At 46.9% G+C, this 18,579-nt stretch overlaps 2 protein-coding genes across 3 annotated transcripts; one reads left to right on the top strand and one right to left on the bottom strand.

Moving 5' to 3' along the window:
* Positions 1 to 1,104: 1,104 nt before the first annotated feature.
* Positions 1,105 to 4,691, bottom strand: LOC120658140 (adenylate kinase isoenzyme 6 homolog). The gene is made up of 3 exons (XM_039936380.1): positions 4,432 to 4,691; positions 1,528 to 1,673; positions 1,105 to 1,454 (listed from the first exon to the last, which is right to left on the bottom strand). The coding sequence occupies exons 1-3, from the start codon at positions 4,639 to 4,641 to the stop codon at positions 1,271 to 1,273; spliced, it is 540 nt and encodes a 179-aa protein (XP_039792314.1). The 5' UTR covers positions 4,642 to 4,691; the 3' UTR covers positions 1,105 to 1,270.
* A 3,083-nt stretch (positions 4,692 to 7,774) lies between these two features.
* Positions 7,775 to 9,600, top strand: LOC120658139 (probable inorganic phosphate transporter 1-12). 2 transcript variants are annotated; one of them, XM_039936379.1, is made up of 2 exons: positions 7,775 to 9,377; positions 9,414 to 9,600. In XM_039936379.1, exons 1-2 carry the CDS (start codon positions 8,001 to 8,003, stop codon positions 9,591 to 9,593), a joined length of 1,557 nt encoding a protein of 518 aa, XP_039792313.1. In that variant the 5' UTR covers positions 7,775 to 8,000; the 3' UTR covers positions 9,594 to 9,600. The 2 variants fall into 2 exon arrangements, with proteins under 2 accessions (XP_039792313.1, XP_039792312.1); XM_039936378.1 differs by having other exon boundaries at positions 7,775 to 9,600.
* The last annotated feature ends 8,979 nt before the right edge of the window (positions 9,601 to 18,579 follow it).

The raw sequence follows: 18,579 nt of genomic DNA, 5'->3' as shown, positions 1-18,579 counted from the left end.
GGAATGAGGGATGAGTAATCTGTTGAAGATGCTCTAACACAAGTGTGATAAAAACTAGTCTAGTTATGACAATATAACTTTAATAGTGGTTTTGGCGACCCCTAAAGGATAACAGTCGAGTTCTTAATAAAATCGCCGGTTCAAGCATATTTCTTACTTTCCATTTTCTCTGTTCAAACGGCCAATCCGATCTTAGTCTAATAATTCTGCTCACGGGTAAGTTGATGTGTGCTCTGAGATATACAATCTTTCCTAAGAGTTTTGTATGAGTGGCTATAGTTTTTGTACTCCACCTCTTACTATTTTTTTCTCGAGCTCCCGGAGGGTTTTTTTTTGTTACAACTTACATCTTTCCCAGTAGTTTTATGATATCACCAACAACATAAATCTCTACAAATTCATTCCTCATAGTTATTGTAGCTATGTATCTAAATATACTAAAAACTGTCGAGAACTTGTAAGAAAAATGTTGGAAAATATTTGAAATCTGGTAGTGGACTTGTAGTAATGCCATGTAGATTTTGGTGATATAGATGATAGGATAAGATAAATAAAGAGGTCAATATTTGACGAAACAACCTTATCATAAAGTTAAGTTCAAAATAAAATTACTAGTATACTATTCATGTTTTGCTTGCAATTCTTTTCCTATAAATTGCTCGCCGGTCAAAGCAAACAAATGTCTAGCTTAGCCTTCTGTCTTGTCATCTTAATCTGCTAACCTATATCCAGAGCTGATTCCAGTTGACCAAATAAATTAAAAATAGATGGAGACAGGTAAAAGAACAAGGAACAGTCAAGTGATGTTCCGAGTACAGACATGTCTGATTGAAAATTGCAATCAAGATTTACTTCCTACTCGCAATGGAAATAATTCAAATAGAATTTATCAACCTCCTTAAATAAATTGGCAATTACATAAATTATAATTTAAGAAACACTTCGTGTAGATGCAGCATCCTAATTATACCATCTAATGTGGGTCTGCCATTGAAAACAGGCATTAAGAATCGTGTGAGATGTTTTAATTCTGTTTGTTCTGCAGTAAACCGCATTACCATTTTATGCCTTCGGAAGGATATAATCGAACTGGCGAAAAGGATCTCTATGAAAATTCCAAACTAATAATTTACACATTCAAAATTATATTCTTACAATCTCAGACATTAGACATACATATGTTAGGGGAAAAAACCCACTTCGTCAAAACAATACAAATCAATACACAAAGCATACGATCCAACATATAGGTTCCAGGTCAACTAGCTCATCAGGAAGGTCTCCAGTTATTTACCCAGTCTGTCAATGTACCTACGTTCCTACTAATATCCTCCACGTTGTCGCTTCGCATGGGCATGACAATGTCCTCTTTGTAGCTCTCCCTCGCCTCCTCCAGGAGCACTTGGAAGATCTCGCACTCTATGTTGTTTGAGAGCTTGGAACCCGTGTAGCCTCTGCAAATAAAATTTTGTCAAAAACAATGCTCGCGGTATGTCAGTTGTTCTGTGGAAATTCCACTTTGATTACCTGCTGGTCAAGCGATCATGCAGAATTGAGTTATCAGTCTGGAGCACAACTACTAGGTCAAACCAACGCTCTGGAAAGAAATCACATCCGTGGTAATCTACCAGTATACCACCTTCTTCCATCATGTCCTCAAGCTCGTCGCAGACCTGCAACCAAAAATATAGCAACCATTAAGCACATTATCCAACAGCAGAAATAAGGTATACTGACAGTCTTCTCAGCGAACTGAATAACAAATGGGAACATAGGGATCCATAGGCACCAAGAAGCTTTGCCTGTTCAAAATAACTGGATCTAGGAAGTGAACATACTGAGGCAAACAGCGTAAATCTATGGGCAGAATAGAGCATACCAACTAGATCTGTCAAAGATAATTGTACAGTTGTTTTTCTTTTGTAATGCTGCTTAGAGCCAGACACACCATACAACACAAAGACCTATCCGGTAAATTTTCAAAAAGGAAATATGAATGTATCTGACTTATTTTGTGACCTGGGTTTAATTTCATGGTCCTAATCTTTGTAAAAATACAAGAAACAACAAAAGAGAGAAGACCACGTAACAGAACCATCAAAGTTGAATATTTTCTTTATTTTCATAAATCTATACCAAAAATAGTACTAGGCACCAACCCTTAACAAGGATACAGTATCCGTCAAATCCATGTTCTATTAAAAGTTCTTTAATGTTATAGCTATTAATACTGACAGCAGAGTGAGCGGGTAGAACTGATGAACAATTTTATCTCACTGTATTAGCTATGATTACAACTACGCAGAGAAGGAACTATCCATCATCCAAAGAAATTGACTGCTCCAATCTAACTGCACAGCGATGTAGGTCCACAAAGCAATGTCAAAGAAAAAAATGTTTTGAGTGGCATGCTGCATTCATTGATTGTGTTTTCTTCCTGAACATGCCATGAAGCAAGCTGTGGACAGACATCCAAGGTCTATGGCAACAATAATTGAAGAATAAAGCATCTGTCTTGCAAAGGAATTATTAAATGCTATACATACCTATCGTCTTTTCACTATAGAAACTTGTAAGAATTTCGAAGTGTTTAGTCTGGTTAAATGAATATGGTATTATTAGAATTATCAAAAGAGATACCTGAATCATATTAATCGTCTGTTTTATGTAACATGACTAGCTTCAGATTGCAATTACAGAGATGGAATTATCAAAAGATCTCACACATATAGCTCCAGTTCCAGGTGATCATTGTTGTAGAGCTAGGATGTAGGTCAAAAAAGCTGACCCATGCTAGTCTCAAGGAAGTTATTGATCCAATAGAAGAGCACCATCCACATTGAGAATGGAGTGATTCCAAGTGGAATGTTGCACAAAGTGGATCATATCTTCTTATTGAATACCAACATCGGTCAATCCATAGACAGGCATCCCAGGTCTACAGCAATCATCATTGACAAAGAGGACAACTTGCTGTATGTTCATTCGTTAAGTCTATGCAACAGGTACTAACATGACTAGCTTCAGATTGGAACTACCTACATATGGTATTGTCCAAAGAACTTACACAAAGAGCTAGGATGTATGTCCACAAAGCAGACCCATGCTTAGGTTCAAGGAAGAAAAATGCAATCCACTAGAAGAGCACCATCCACAATGAGAATAAAATGATTCTTTTTGGAATGTTTCACTAATGGTAATGGATCAAGTCTTCTTGAATCTTGAAGCATCAGTCATGCATGGACAGACATCCCGGGTCCACAACAATCATCATTGACAAACTGGATAACCTGCTGTAAGTTCATTTGTTAATCCTATACAACAGGTAGTAACATGAATATTTCAGATTGCAACTACCTAAAGATAGTATTATCCAAAGAAGTCACGCCGATAAACCCAGTTCGAGGTGATCCTTGTTGTAGACCTAGGAATGCAGGTCCACAAAACAAACCCATGTCAGTCTCAAGGAAAAATTAGTCCAGTGGAAGAGCAACATCCACACAAGAGTGGAGTGATTCCATGTGGATTGTTGCACTAGTGGATTGTGTCTTCTTGAATACCAACATCAGTTGAGACATAGACAGACATCCCAGGTCTACAGCAATCATCATCGACAAAAAGGATAAATTGCTGTAAGTTCATTAGTTCATCCTATACCACAGGTAACAATCACTTTGACGGAAGCCTTCTTCAAACTCAACCAATTCAGGTGAACACGAATGAGGCATGGCCTGCTTTTGTTTTATTTTGTTCTTGACGAATTAAGAAACTAACTTATCAGTTAAGACCTGACCAAAAGAAAGTAACAGACCCTGTAAGAAATCATTGTAATTCCTAAGTTAGTGACGTCTGCCATTTGCGCTGGCTTGCTGCTGCGTATCCTTGTCTAACTGGTGGCTAAGAGCAGTGAAGCAATGAAGCTTACAAACTGTTCTGACTGTTTCTGTCCGACAGGCTTAAGAGCAGCAAGACAGTCAAAATGTTCCGGTCAGTCAATTTAAAATGGAAACTTGTTTGCTGCAAAAGCATACAAAATGTCTCCTACGTGTTCTGAAAGGTGATGTAGAATGGCCAATCCATGAACGGGGCCGTATTTGCCAAACGAGCAACTGGGTAAAGCAGTAAAGCTAGAATAGAACCTGCCCTGCCGTAGGGCGGATGACATTGCAAAACACAAATTTGAAACTATCGCATCATACAAGCTAATCACGGAAGGCGTAATACAATACAACTCACAGCGCTAATCAACCCCCAAAATAACCTCCACTTTTCAGGATCCGCGCATAAGAAACCAGGTATTTCACCTCTTTTTAATTTAATCCACACGAGAAATGGGAAATCTCGGTCCAGATTACACGAATCGATGAACGCAGGAGGCAGGATTGGGAGAAAGGATGGAGGGCCGCGGTTAGCGGCGAGGCAGAGGCTTACCAAGTCCTCGTTGATGACGTGGCACTCGAGGTCATCGTCCCAGCCGTCGTGGAGGCTCTTCTCGCGGACGAAGTCGCCGACGCTGACGTGGCGGAGGCCCGCAGCTTCGGAGAGGAGGGAGCACGTCGTCGTCTTCCCCGTGCCCGGCGTCCCCGTCACCAACACGTTCGGCCGCGAGCGCCGCGAGGCGCCGCCGTTCGCCGCCGCCATCGGGAGGGCAGGGTTTTAGGTTTCCCTCTCGATGCGAAATCGCGAATCTTCTATACGGGCCCCTCTGCTATATGGAGGTGGAGCACGACACGGTTGCGGCCTTGTGGGCTTTCGGCAGTAGCCGGTGAGTTTTGCTTGCTGGGCCGGATTCATGTCATTTCTTACGAGCTATCAAATCAAACCTTCATAACAAATGAAAACAGCTTTCTCCTCTCAACAAAAAATGAAAACAGCCTTCTTTTAGCAAGCATCACTCGCTCTATTTCACTTAGCCTTCCTAGCTAAATAAAAACAGATTTAATAGAAAAAAATGAAAAAACAGCGTTCTTTTATAGGCTTAGGATGAAAGGGTGCCTACGTGGCCTTTGAGCCTGGCCACCGAGCCAAGCAAGGAAACCCCCTTTTCAATCTTTCAACTAGGTCTAAAGTAGTAACATTCACTAGTAAAAAAAAATCAGGAATTTAAGGATGTCTTAGGCATGATATAATTGAAAAATCAGATGAATGTATGTTATTATAAAGCTAGTTTTGAAGACATTTATACACATCATTTTTATGTTTTCAAACTAATAAATATTTCAAAACCCATAGCTAGCAAAGTTTTGATCAAACCTTGTCTAAAACATGAAGCATTTGTGGTATCTGCGGTCTGTGTTGAAATTTGGGCTTGGTCCAATGCACATTTTTCCAAATAAATATCAAAAGTCCATATTTGTGTGCATGAGGATGAGGAAGTAAGCTAATAGTGTAATCCTTTACTCCCACCTTGCTAGTTGAAGACTTGAAGTGGAGGATGACCAATATAAATATGGAAGTTGTCTTCACCTCTCCAAGCTATGTGTGTGGGGAGAAAAAGAAAGCTCCACACGCGCACTCGCTCGCCAGGGCGTGGCGTGGCGAAAGGCGCGGGCGCACGACGTCCGCATGAATGGTCCGTCAAAATTCGGCTCCTCGCCTTGCGGGGGCGCAACTTTCTTTTGCAATTTTTATTTTTGGTGACTTGGGCTTTAAGTGTGCACGATATGGAAACCTAAACCGACTTGGGCTCTAAGTTTGTGAGATTATGGAAACCTAAACCTAATCAGTTTAAGACCAACTCGAGTTAGGGTTTTGCCTCCTTCTCTCTACTGCGCCGCCCTCGTAGTTTGCCCCACCCCAAGCACCGGCGTGCACCGGCGAATAGGAGAGAAGGTATCTGGAACCTCCATTCTTACGAAACTGCACCGGGAGAGGGCGAATATGATTTTTGGGGAATGCCCAGATCTTCATCACAGCTCGTCCTCTGTCTGAAGTCAAGCATTGCGGTGAATCTTCCTCTGCGACACCAGCTGCTGCACTCTGTCAGCAGGACCATTTTCGTCCGGCCAATGTCGTTCGTCTTCCCGAAGGCAAAGACACAGTACATACGCTATTGTTTAAATCGGTTCTTAATTATGTTTTCTGATATCATTATCCTGCTGTGTTTTGTTGCTAGTATGATAGAATTGTTCATGATTTATTTATTTTAAAATTTAATCATGTTATTGCATAATATTTCAACCACTTGTAGGAGTACAACACAAATAGCCAAACACCTGCTCTTTCATGGTTTGATCTCCAGGTGCTTGTTCCATACGTTAACCATGTTGCCACAGCCGAACAGAATGAGTCATCATCTCGTGGCTCCTTGCTAATTGCTCCTTTAGTCACTTTCCCCAGCGGTTACAGGCCTGCCGCAGGATGCAGCTGCTAGTGGTCCGAGTTAACTGCCACCACATCCAGCCTCTCCCATGCAGCTCCAACCTGTCCATTTCTTTCGTAACCTCTGCCTCAGTTAGAGCCCTAATTAAGCTATCAACCAAACATTGCAAGTGGCAACACCATTTGGAGGTTTACATTGGGTAAGACATGTTGCATAATGCATATTGTGCTAGCCTACATGCAGTGCTTAATTTTTCACAAGATTTTTTTGTTTAAATGTCTATTCATCATGCCGAGTTGTTGCCAGCGGTTCGCTTTGTGTTTACTTGGGGAATGATTTCTGATTAAGACTTGGTGAAACCAATCAGCAAACATGTCGAAACCGAAAAATAGAACAAGTCAAATTATTGTGATAAACTTGTTCCGTTGCCAATGACATGGCTTTGAACATTTCATTGCTGACAAGTAGAGAACTTTATTGGATTCTTCATGCAGTGTAGGTCGAATCGATCTTGTCCTTTGGCAATGGTTGGAGTGAATAATTCAGACATGGCTTTGTGAAATAAGACATACAGAACTGACTGCGCGGTTTTTATGATGCTTATGAAAACTAAGAAATAACATGTGTTTTTACTTTTTAGAATGGTAGAAGGCACAGTTTGCTGCAACTGTGGCGGCCCATGATCACCATGATCAAGAACAGGGAAGCTCCTGCAGGAAGCTCTAGTAAGAAGATCAAAGAGGATCTCGCTGGTAATTATTGATGGTAATAAGGTTGAAGCAGAACCATCGTGATAAAAGCAGAACAATTCCAGTTACTGTAACTAACAGTTCGGTTGTCAATGACAGATTCTGAAGATTTCACCCCTGCCGTGCCAAGAGTACTTTATGGGTTGATCTTGGTAAGACAGCGTTCTGAATCCTGTTTTCATTTTTCTCGTAGAAAATAACCCTTTTGAAAATAACCCTTTGGTAAGACAGCGTTCAGAATCCTGTTTTCAATGACAGGTTCTGGAACATTTATGTTTTGGTGATACCTATAGGAAAGATAAAAAGCATAATGATTTTGTTCTTGGTGTGAAATGTGCAACAGCTGCTGCATTTGCCAATAGTCAGGAGCATCCATTGAGTTATTTTCTCAGCAGAGAATTGGTGGCCTTTTCAGCTGCTTTTTTTCCTTAAAAACTCTTTTCAGTTGCCTTGGAAACTGAAAAGGGTACACTTACAACTCCATTGCCACTTCTAAGTTCCTAAACACAATATTCAAACAGCATGTACAAAAATTTCTAACACACATCTTGATCTTGGTCAGAATACTACCTCCATCAGACATCCAAAGAGGTTATTCACCAGCATTTCCCCGCATATTCTACTCATGAACAACGTTGTCCCTGCATCTCTTCCCGTTGCCCGATCTAGTCCACTGCCGCCGTGCCTTGGACTCTCCATCCGCGTAACCAACCAACCACCCGCATCTCCTTGTTGTTTCTGCGCCCTGCCGGAGACGCAGCACACACCGTCACGGCGTCACCGTCCGTGTGTCCTCCACACGGCCATGTTCCAAGGCGGCCGGAACAGCAACCACGCCCCCCTCGTATCTTGCCGTTGTCTCCTTCGTCGCGCCAAATGCACGCCTGCCTATATAATCCGCCGCCGAGCTTGCGATCGGGGAGGCGGCGATGGCATCGGAGAAGCTGCAGGTGCTGCACGCGCTGGACGTGGCAAGGACGCAGCGGTACCACGTGCGCGCGGTGGTCATCGCCGGCACGGGCTTCTTCGCCGACGCCTACGACCTCTTCTGCATCACGCTGGTCACCAAGCTCCTGGGCCGCATCTACTTCCACGCCCCGGGGCGCGGCGAGCCGGGGCGGCTTCCGCCGCGGCTGGAGGCGGCGATCGGCGGCGCCACCTTCTGCGGCATGGTCGCGGGGCAGCTCCTCTTCGGCTGGCTCGGCGACCGGGCCGGCCGCAAGCGGTTCTACGGCACGACCGTCCTGCTCATGGCCGCCGGCTCCTTCCTCTCGGGCCTCTCCTTCGGCAACTCCGCCGGCGGCGTCATGGCCACGCTCTGCTTCTTCCGCTTCTGGCTCGGCGTCGGCGTCGGCGGGGACTACCCGCTCTCGGCGACCATCGTGTCCGAGTACGCCGGCAAGCGGACGAGGGGCGCCCTCGTCGCCGCCGTCTTCGCCATGGAGGGCTTCGGCATCCTCGCCGGCTGCATTGTCACGCTCGTCGTCTCCGCCGCGTTCCAGGCGCGGTCCGGCGCGCCGGCGTTCGAGGAGGACCCCGCCGCGTCCACCCCGCCACTGGCCGACTACGTGTGGCGGATCGTCCTCATGGCCGGCGCCGTCCCGGCCTGCCTCACCTACCGCTGGCGGGCGCGGATGCCCGAGACGGCGCGCTACACGGCGCTGGTCGCCCGCGACGCCGCCAGGGCCGCGCGCGACATGTCCAGGGTCCTCGAGGTCGACATCGCCGGCGAGCCGGACAAGGTGGAGAGCCTCACCAGGGGCAGGGACTACGGCGTCCTCTCCCGCCGCTTCGCGCGCCGCCACGGCCTCCACCTCCTGGGCGCCGCCGCGTCCTGGTTCGTGCTCGGCGTCTTCTACTCCCAGAACATCCTCCAGGGGGAGATCTTCAGCGACGTCGGGTGGGTCCCCAGGGCGCACGCCATGAGCGCGCTCGAGGAGGCCTACCGCGTCGGCCGCGCGCAGGCCATCATCGCGCTCTGCGGCGCGCTGCCGGGCTACTGGTTCGCCGTCGCCTTCGTCGACGTCGCCGGCCGGAAGGCCATCCAGTTCCTCGGCTTCGCCATGATGACGGGGTTCATGCTCGCCATCGCCGCCCTCTACGACGGCCTGGCGATCCCCGGGCGGCGGGTGTGGCTGGTGGCCATGTACACCTTCACCTTCTTCTTCGCCAACTTCGGGCCCAACAGCACCACCTTCATCGTGCCGGCGGAGATCTTCCCGGCGCACCTGCGCGCGACGTGCCACGGGATGTCGGCGGCGGCGGGGAAGGCCGGCGCCATCGTCGGAACGTTCGGGTTCATGTACGCCGCGCAGAAGGCGGACGGCAGCGAGGCGGCGGAGACAGGGTACCCGTCGGGCATCGGCGTGCGCGCCTCCCTGTTCGTGCTCGCCGCGTCCAACGTGCTGGGGATACTCTTCACCTGCTTGCTGCCGGAGCCCAAGGGGAGGTCGCTGGAGGAGGTGTCCGGCGACGGCGGCGACTCCCTGAACAGCGATGAGACGGACGTGGGCGACTCCTAGATGAATCCTCCCGTCGTTGTAGATGCTCCTTTTGTTTTGTGATGATGACAAGGGGATGCCGGCGCTCATGTTTGGCGGGGCGATAGATTTTGTGCGCGCGTTATTTTGATTTAAATTTAAATCATGGTCTTCTTATATATAAGAGAAACATCAGCCAAAAATACCCCAAAATAATCTCAAATTGAATTGAACTTAAGTACTTAACGATCCAACAAGTGGTGCCCGCATAGCTTTGGGTGCAGAATGACAACATGAACTCGCAGTGTCAGATCATCTAAACTAGCACTTAAGCATCGTGTATACACTCTGTTCCAAATTAAGTCGACATAGCGTATATATAGGTGGTACATGTAACAGCTATAATTATCTTACAGCAAGAATATTGTTTTGAGATATTTGCTATTTATCATTTAGTATCGCAAACATTTTTGTTTGATGTATCAAAATGTTTCATGATTTTAATGGAGAACATATGGCAGAATTTCTAATGCTGCAAATTTATATGATGTTGTAGATGCGCATTTAGACTTATACTATGTTTCATGCATTATATTACTGTTCTCACGTATTGCAACACGGGAGGTTAACACTTGTCACCTGTAGAATTATTGGAGAACAACATCTGCAGCACATATACAATAATCCAACTTTTCCCCATCAAATATGGCCATAGATAAATAGATATCACATGTGTCTTTTTGTAATTTACAACGCAATTGTGCATGTGCGTTGCTACGGACAAAGTTATTAAAAGTATTGGATGCTTATTGGTGCCTGTGTGTTAATTTGTAGGGAGGCCTACGTGATCGAGTCATGGATGGAGGAGATTAGTCCGACTCTCATACGGGATGAACTAAGGCCTAACTATTAGACGGACCAAACCAAATGGACTAAATAAAAATTTAGATGAAAACCTAACTCGCTTTACCAATAAAGTATAGACTAGTAAAATGCCTGTGTGTATTGCCAGGGCGGGTAGTTATCCGTTTCTATGTTGTCATCTGCTTACTCTCTGTTCGCTCACTTTTCTTCTTCGTTTGTTGGTGACTTGCTGCTAGGAGAGAAATTAAGGAACATATATCTTTCATGCCATGTCATGTTCTCATCCTCAAATGCTGATGCCTGCACGCCACCACCCGTGTACAGTTGTTGCCCACATTAAATATTTTCTACATGGTGGATGAAATCGAAATCAGAAAATAAAGCAGGTTGGAAAAACAATGCGAAGCAATTCGATTAGAAACATATCAATAACAGTCAACAAGAACCGATAATAGAATTGAAAAATAACTGATGAATTAGTTCGATACGCAAACCTATAAATTATAAGTTTTAATTTTGACATGTACAAATATGCATACTTTTATATAGCATATATTGTAAGCTAGGCTAAAATACCTTATCACCCTTGTACCTCTGTTATGCCTCAGACCTCTTTTCTAAATTTTAAATACCAAAAATTTAGGTGGATCAAATCAAAAATTTAGATGGAAACCTTACTTAACTTTAGTAATAAATATAGATATACATATAGATTTGTGAGTTGAACTATTTTCTGCAGTTGCAGAATTCATGAATTGAACTCAGCTAGATCTAGCGAATTTCGGAGCAGATTTTGAATACTGGAATTCTTGCATAACCGTGTGGATATTGAACAGCTTGACCCCCTCCACAACCAGGGTTCTTAATTTCGGGTTGTACCGGTCACCGGTTTCTTTTTTTTTGAAACGGGAAGCTTTATCGATCTTAGACAATTACATTAACCTGATTCAATTATGTAAGATTCAACCCGGCCTCTACATAACTAGAATGCATACAGCCAATAAAAAAACAAAAAGAGAACGATATGACCAAAAAATCATGCCGCAACAAACTACAACATTCAACTTCACCTTCAGCCCTCCACAACCATAGCAGCACATGAACAATGAAATATACTCCCAAAGACAATGCCTCAAACGAGAAAACGGCACGCGCACGCACCGTCATTGCAGTGACCCAACCAATAAAGATCAGATCAAAGGTTTTCACCCAAGGGAGCCATTCATCGGAATCCAAACAATGCCTTCAGCACGGCCATTGTCAGGTACAACCAGTTAAAGTTAGATCTGGGAATTTCTTCCCGGAGCCAATGAATCGGTACCAAGTACCACAAAAACGAAGTCACTCGGAGCTACTTCCACCTTCTTACCAAGCCAATGCTTTCATATAGACCAGACTTGGCCCGCTTCGATCGGCCACGAACTCCAATTCAAGCAAACCATCTGTAGCCTTTGAAAGGATCGATGGACCAAGAGGGGGGGTGAATTGTGCCTTTTTCAATTTCTAAAACAAAATAAAACAACCTTAACCTATGCAAAGCTAGTAAGGTACCAATTCACCAACCGGATAACTAAGCTACCTACACAAGCTAAGAGAGATATAAAGAGAAGTAAAGCCTAGCAAGGTAGAGCTAAGTTATGATCTCTAAGTCAAGCACATGAATAAATTGCATGAAAGAAAATGCTTGAATAAAGAGAGTGGACAAGAGACGACCGGATTTTTTCCCGTGGTGTCGATGTGTTGGCACACACCCCTAATCCACTTTGTGACACTCACTAAGAGTCTTGTCACCTCCCAAGTCACCGAGACGAGGGCGCTCACTAAGAGTCTCCGTTCACCATCCCAGCGTGGTGGAGATCAAACCACGTACAATCTTCTTCTCCGGGCTCCCACAATCCTTGGCAAGCTCCGCGAGAAACACCTCGATCACCAAGATCGCCTAGGTGATGCCAATCACCAAGAGTAACAAGCTAGGGCCTTCACTTGAGCTAGAACCGATCACCAAGAACGGATGCACACAAGCTTCTCTCTACTCAAGTCCTTAGCCTTGCTTTTCGAATGATTGAATGATCAATTTGATGGAAGATGAAGCTCAAGGTGGCTCTTGACTATTGTATAAGTGTATGGATGTTGCCTGGTGTCAAGAGTGGCAAAATGACCCATTGGAGGGGTATATATAGGCAGCTCACACGAATAGAGCCGTTGGAGAAAAGCTGACAGAAAACTGCGTAGCGCCGGTTAATCCGACGATCCTCCAATAGCCAGCGTCGGTTTAACCGATGAATGTAAACTGCCCCTTCTGAAAACTAGCCGTTACAACTTGGGCAGATTAACCGACGTATCATCAGTTTAACCGGTGAGTGTAGTTGTCCACTGATCAACTGAAAAACCAAGTCTCTGGACAACTGCACCGACGTTAACTCAAACCAAATCGTCGGTTTAACCGGTGAGTATAATCTTGAAATACCCTGGAAAAACCAACTCTCTGGACAACTGCACCGACGTTAATTTTGAACATCGTTGGTTAATCCGGTGTTAATACTGTCCAGACACTGATCACAACGTTTAACCGATGTATAGAAAATGGTCAGCGTCGGTTAAACCGGCATATTGAACTTTTTCTGTTTTTGACTTTTTTGATTTGAGTCTTGAATGAAAACCAAATATTCTTGAGATATGAGTTGAAAACCACTTATTTGAACTTCTAAGAACCTGAGTGACCATAGTGTGCATCCATTTTTGAAAGATCATGTCCATGCTCAAGTTACTTGGCCTTAACCCCTCTTAATAGTGCGACCTCTACAAAACTATAAAACCTATACTAACCTAAGTGTCCTTCTCAACCTTGTGACACTTAGTACTAGAAAGATCCTTAGTCTTGTTATAATCTTGAGTTGATTACGAGATCGCCTTTTTGAATAATGAAATTGAGGGGCCTCTTTTGACATATGACCAAATGAGCGATAATGATTTATTAAGCTGCACAAACTCATTAGTCACAATAATGGTTGTCATTAATCACCGAAACATACCTTGAGGGCCTAGATGCTTACAATCTCCCCCTTTTTAATGATTGATGACAACACAAACATAAATAACGAGAAAGCGAGAAAGATAAAACAGGAAAAACACAAGCAAACTCGAGAAAGGACCAAAGAGCTCAACGGCTCAAACGAAATCCATAGATATGTCTCAAACCACAGCATACTCAAGCGTCAAATGTACATATCCATGAACTAACACCAAATGTGATACAAAGCATCAAAGTCCTGATAACTACGAGCTCTCTCTAACTCTACCCTCCCCCTGACTCCAGCTCCCCCTGACTATCTCCCCCTTTGGCGTCAAAGCACCAAAAAGGCGAGCTACTGATCCGGCTGTCGCGGCACGGCGAGGAAGCGGTCCGGGTCATCATCGTCGTCGTCGTCGGACGGTGTACCCTCGGTAACAGACGGGAGCTGTTGGTCAGAACTGCCTGCTGGATCTGAACTGACTGGGGGTGTAGCTGTCGACGAGGCTCTCGTGCTTGCACTGCCTGGAAGAGGGTCCGTAGAAGTGGTAACCGGCTCAGCAGAAGATGTGTCAACATCTGAGGTAGTAAGTGCTGAAGCTGCCGGCTGTGTCGACTGCTGAAGTAAGGAACCCTCTCCTCCTCCCCCTGAAGGTAGTGTCTGTGGTACGACGGGGAGGGCGACTGACTGGACTGCCGAAGGAGACTCCTGGAAGAGTGAAGTCGCTGGCAGTGGTGAGAAGAGTGGACGACCGGCAGACCCAAGTAGTGCGGACATCGAGAACGTGGTCTCCGGTGTCACTGAGGTAGCTAGAGCTGCATTAGGGGCTGGAGCTGGAGAGACTGCAAACTGAGGTGCTCCAACACCCTAAAGGCCTGGCTGTCCTGGCTGCTGCGGGGCGAGTCCGGTGTGAGTGTACAGCTGAGTAATCATCCCGAACATCGCCATCATGCCCTGCTGCATCTGCTGGAACTGAGCGTCTGTCCTCTGTGAAACTCTGTCAATGAGCCCGACAAAAGCGCTCCTCCGCTGCAGCACGCTCTCGGGCGGCCTCCCTCTGTATCGCTGCAAGCTGAGCCTCATGGGCTCTCCTGGCCTCCTTCTGAGCTATCCGATCCTCTCTCTGCTGAGTAACAAGCTGCTGAAGAAGAGAGGTGAGCTCGGACGGCTGAGTCACCTGGGACTCTGTGACAGTGGCAGGTGCTGGTGACTCTGGAGCTGGCTCTCTAGACCCCCCTGCCTCGTGGTCGTGACTAGCTGGGGCTGCTGCAGGAAAGTACTCGACGTCCTCGGAGGAGTCTGACTCAAGCTCAGACCAGTGTATCTCATCATCTCCTCCGGGAAGCTGTGCCTCGGCAGCTAGCAGTGCCTCATCCTCCTGTGCCACACGGGCCTGTGCCTCTGGTGACAGCTATGCCATGGCAGCTCTCTCTGCCTGTCTGCCTCTCCTCCGGTCCTGTGGTGCTGTCGGACGGTAAACTGGGAACCGGGGAGCCTCGTCGTGACGGTAGGGAGCGCTGATGGGTGACTCTGCTGGCACAATCATAGAACATATATAGCTGATCCAGTGTGCATAGGGAAACTGTCGCACCACACCCATCCCGTCTGTGATCACATCCTCTATCTCAGCCAGAATAAAGTCTACTATGTCAAATGGCTCGTGAGTGAGGATGTGTAGAAGCAGTAGCTGCTGCAGACTAGTAAACCCCTCTGGGTAGCCACTCCTCGGTAGCAAAGTCCTCCGGAGTGCCATGTGTACTACGTATGCCTCTGGGGTCAGCATGCTGGGAACTCTGGCGTAGGAAGCAGGGAACGGCTGGCGGAAGCACTGAGAGATCGCCTCGTGAGAAGGTGCAATCCCGTCAATCATCGCCCTGCGGGGTGGATCTGAGTCCCCGTATACCATCTCGTGCAGGGAGACGTCAACCAAGTCAACTCCAAGTATCCCTGCTATCGTCGCTCTCGACAGCCCAAAGACTTGGCCTCCAAAGACAAAGTGTACGGCTTTACGTTCGTGAGTTATCCAGGCCGTGGCATAGAAAACTCTGACCCAGTCCTCGATATATCTGCTCTGCTCTATCTGGAGTAACCTGGGCAGGCCCCTGAAGTGAGCGAAGTGCTCTCTGACGTCTGCTCCCCCTGCGGCTGTCCTCAGTGACACCCAGTCAAGCACTCTGTGCGGGAAGATCCTGTGGCCCCGCCTCTGGTAGGTCTCGTAGAAACTGGCCTGAAGAAGCGTCCAGAACCTACGGTCGACCCTGCTATCACGGGTCACGGGGAACCAGTCCTCCTCCCCAACACTCCACTTGAGCCTCTTGACCTTCGCCGCATTGGCCTTGGTCAAGTTCTGGAGCAGCACACCTGGCTCCAGACGCACAACAGTGTCCATACGGAACACTGCGCGCTCGGCCTCTAGGGCCTCGGCTCTACGAGCTGCTGCTGCTGCTGCGGACCTGCGAGGCTCCTGTGGCTGGTGACCTCCTCGCGTCCTCGGTCCAGTGCGACGCTCGGTCGCCGGAGAAGACTCTCCTGCTGGGGACGTCTGCCGAGTGCGACCAGAACGTCGTAGAGTCGGTGACTCCTGTGTGCCCTGCCCCTGAGACTGCTCAGACTGCTCTGCCTCTGAATCTGCATCTGTCTCTGCAGCTGAATCTGAGTGATCTGTGTCTGCTGCTGCCTCGGTCGTGGCTCTGGTGGCCCTAGCACCTCTGACACGGCCCATACCTCAGCCTCAGCCCCTGCCCCTGGCTGGCGGATCTCTGATCGCGAACGGGCGAGCACGTCCTGACGCCTGCTCCTCGGCAGCCTTGGCCACCATCTTGGCCCTCTCGTCCTCTCTCTCTACACGAGTCCGCTTGCGGACGGGCTTCTCAACAACCACCTCCTTTCCCTTCCTCTTCTCGCGACCCATCTCGATTAGGCAATTTGTCGAACACTTAGCGAGCGCTTGGCGAGAAGGTGCTGTGGCTGCGGCTGCGGTGTGGGGGTGCTACTGCGTGGATGGCGCGGAGCACGTGGCAGTGATGCGCGCGAGGAGTAGCACGGCGGCGCTTGGCGGCGGAGGCGCGTGCGGGCGGCTCTGGGCGGCACAGGTGGGCGGCGCTTAGCGGGCGGCGCAGGTGGCGCTGCAGTGGATGCGCGGCGGCGAGTATGGCATGCGGCGGCGTGAGCGTAGGTGAGTGGAGGCGCGGCGGCGTGACGAATCGAGCGGGGGCGGCTGGAGTCGGGCGAAACAGAGAGGAAAGGCGGAACTGCGGCACGGGCAAGACACATATATGACATGTGGGACTGCGATTTTCCTTAACGCTGGTTAAACCGATGACTAGGTTTAGAACGCCGGTCGATTGCATCGGTGCAGTTCACCCGAGACTCAGCACAAAATCCATCTGAACACCGGTTGATCCGATGATATGCAAAATTAACTCGCCGGTTGAACGCAGCTAACACCGGTTGATTGTTAGGTCAGTTCTGTGTTACGTTCACCGGTTGATCTGATGCTGTCATTTTTGTATACGCCGGTTGAACGCCTGGTTTTGCTGAGCTGAGCCAGAAACTTACTAACGCCGGTTAAACCGATGAGTTGAAACCTTTTAAGCATCGGTTTAACCGGTGAACCCAAAAACCCTTACTCAGCTCACACTTCTATGCTAAGTCCAATACACTTATAAGATTCAACTAAACTCAAGTTAATGGACTTGCATAGGCGACTTTACCCCTCAAAATACTTAGGATAGCATACTAGCTTAAATATTTTTCTTTTTGAACACAAGGAAAAGCCGCAAAGCGAGACAAAGCGCCAAATAAAATGTATGAGCCAAGTCGTAGGAATATTGAAGATAGAGAGCTTCAAATTCATTATGACATGACTCACTAGGCAATAACGCACCTAACACTTTGCTCTTTTCACTTTTCATGAATTAAGATCTTGTATATGAAGCAAGTCTCATTTTCATCAAGTGATCTCCTTTGTGATCCATACGCATGCAATGATGGTGCAAGCTACAACCACATGCGAAAGAAAGAATAAACATGAAGTGCACATCTATATGACAAGGAATGCATAACAAGAGTTTAAGATCTACTTGTCAAGTTTGAACCCATGGGAAGCTTTTTCATGATGAGCCTTTCTACAAGCCTAGAGGAAAACAAGTGAACCACCACCTCTAGCTAAACCCATGCTCATCACTATCTTACCATGGTTAGACAAGTGTCCTATATGTATGCAATTATATGATATGGCAACTTATATGACGTTTGCCGCATCTAACACATTAAGTTCATTCCTTAGCCTAACAAAAGTACTCTCGCCTAATGGTTTTGTGAAAATATCCGCCAATTGCTCCTCGGATCTCACACCTTGAAGAGATATGTCTCCTTTGGCTTCGTGATCACGCAAGAAGTGATGGCGAATATCAATGTGCTTTGTGCGAGAGTGTTGAACCGGATTTTTGGCAATTTTTACGGCACTTTCATTGTCACAAAGGAGTGGGATCCTATCTAGTTTCACACTAAAGTACAAAAGGGTTTGCTTCATATATAGGATTTGGGCACAACATGCACCGGCCGCTATATATTCCGCTTCCGCGGTGGACAAAACCACGGAATTTTGCTTCTTACTCGACCAAAAAACTAGAGAACGCCCAAGCAAGTGGCAACACCCGGAGGTACTCTTGCGATCCACACGGCTTCCGGCAAAATCCGAATCCGAGTATCCCAAGAGATCTAAGCTGGCGCCTTTGGGGTACCACAAGCCTATGCTTGGGGTGTGCTTGAGATACCGAAGGATCCTATTCACAGCCGAGAGGTGTGATTCCTTTGGGTTAGCTTGAAAGCGGGCACACAAGCACACACTAAATATTATATCGGGCCTAGATGCGGTAAGGTAAAGCAAAGACCCTATCATAGAACGATAGAGGGATTGATCAACTGGTTTACCGTCCACATCCAAGTCGAGATGCCCATTAGTTGCCATGGGTGTCTTGATTGGCTTGCACTCATCCATCTTGAACTTCTTCAAGATATCTTTAGTATACTTTTCTTGATGGATGAATGTCCCTTCCTTCAATTGTTTGACTTGAAAACCAAGGAAGAAGGTCAATTCGCCAATCATAGACATCTCGAATTCCCTAGACATCATGGTAGCAAACTCATGG

This window comes from Panicum virgatum, chromosome 2N, assembly GCF_016808335.1.
Source record: "Panicum virgatum strain AP13 chromosome 2N, P.virgatum_v5, whole genome shotgun sequence".
NCBI lineage: Eukaryota > Viridiplantae > Streptophyta > Magnoliopsida > Poales > Poaceae > Panicum > Panicum virgatum.
Note: the sequence above shows the minus strand (reverse complement) of the source record. Positions and strands in the feature narration are given on the sequence as shown.

Bases quoted from the DNA above. Each gene is read 5' to 3' on its own strand.
- LOC120658140 (XM_039936380.1), bottom strand. From the start codon at position 4,641: ATGGCGGCGGCGAACGGCGGCGCCTCGCGGCGCTCGCGGCCGAACGTG. The intron at 1,674-4,431 runs GTAAGCCTCTGC...TTTTGGTTGCAG, and splicing joins ACGTCATCAACGAGGACTTG to GTCTGCGACGAGCTTGAGGA. The intron at 1,455-1,527 runs GTAATCAAAGTG...TTTTATTTGCAG, and splicing joins CATGATCGCTTGACCAGCAG to AGGCTACACGGGTTCCAAGC.
- LOC120658139 (XM_039936378.1), top strand. From the start codon at position 8,001: ATGGCATCGGAGAAGCTGCAGGTGCTGCACGCGCTGGACGTGGCAAGG.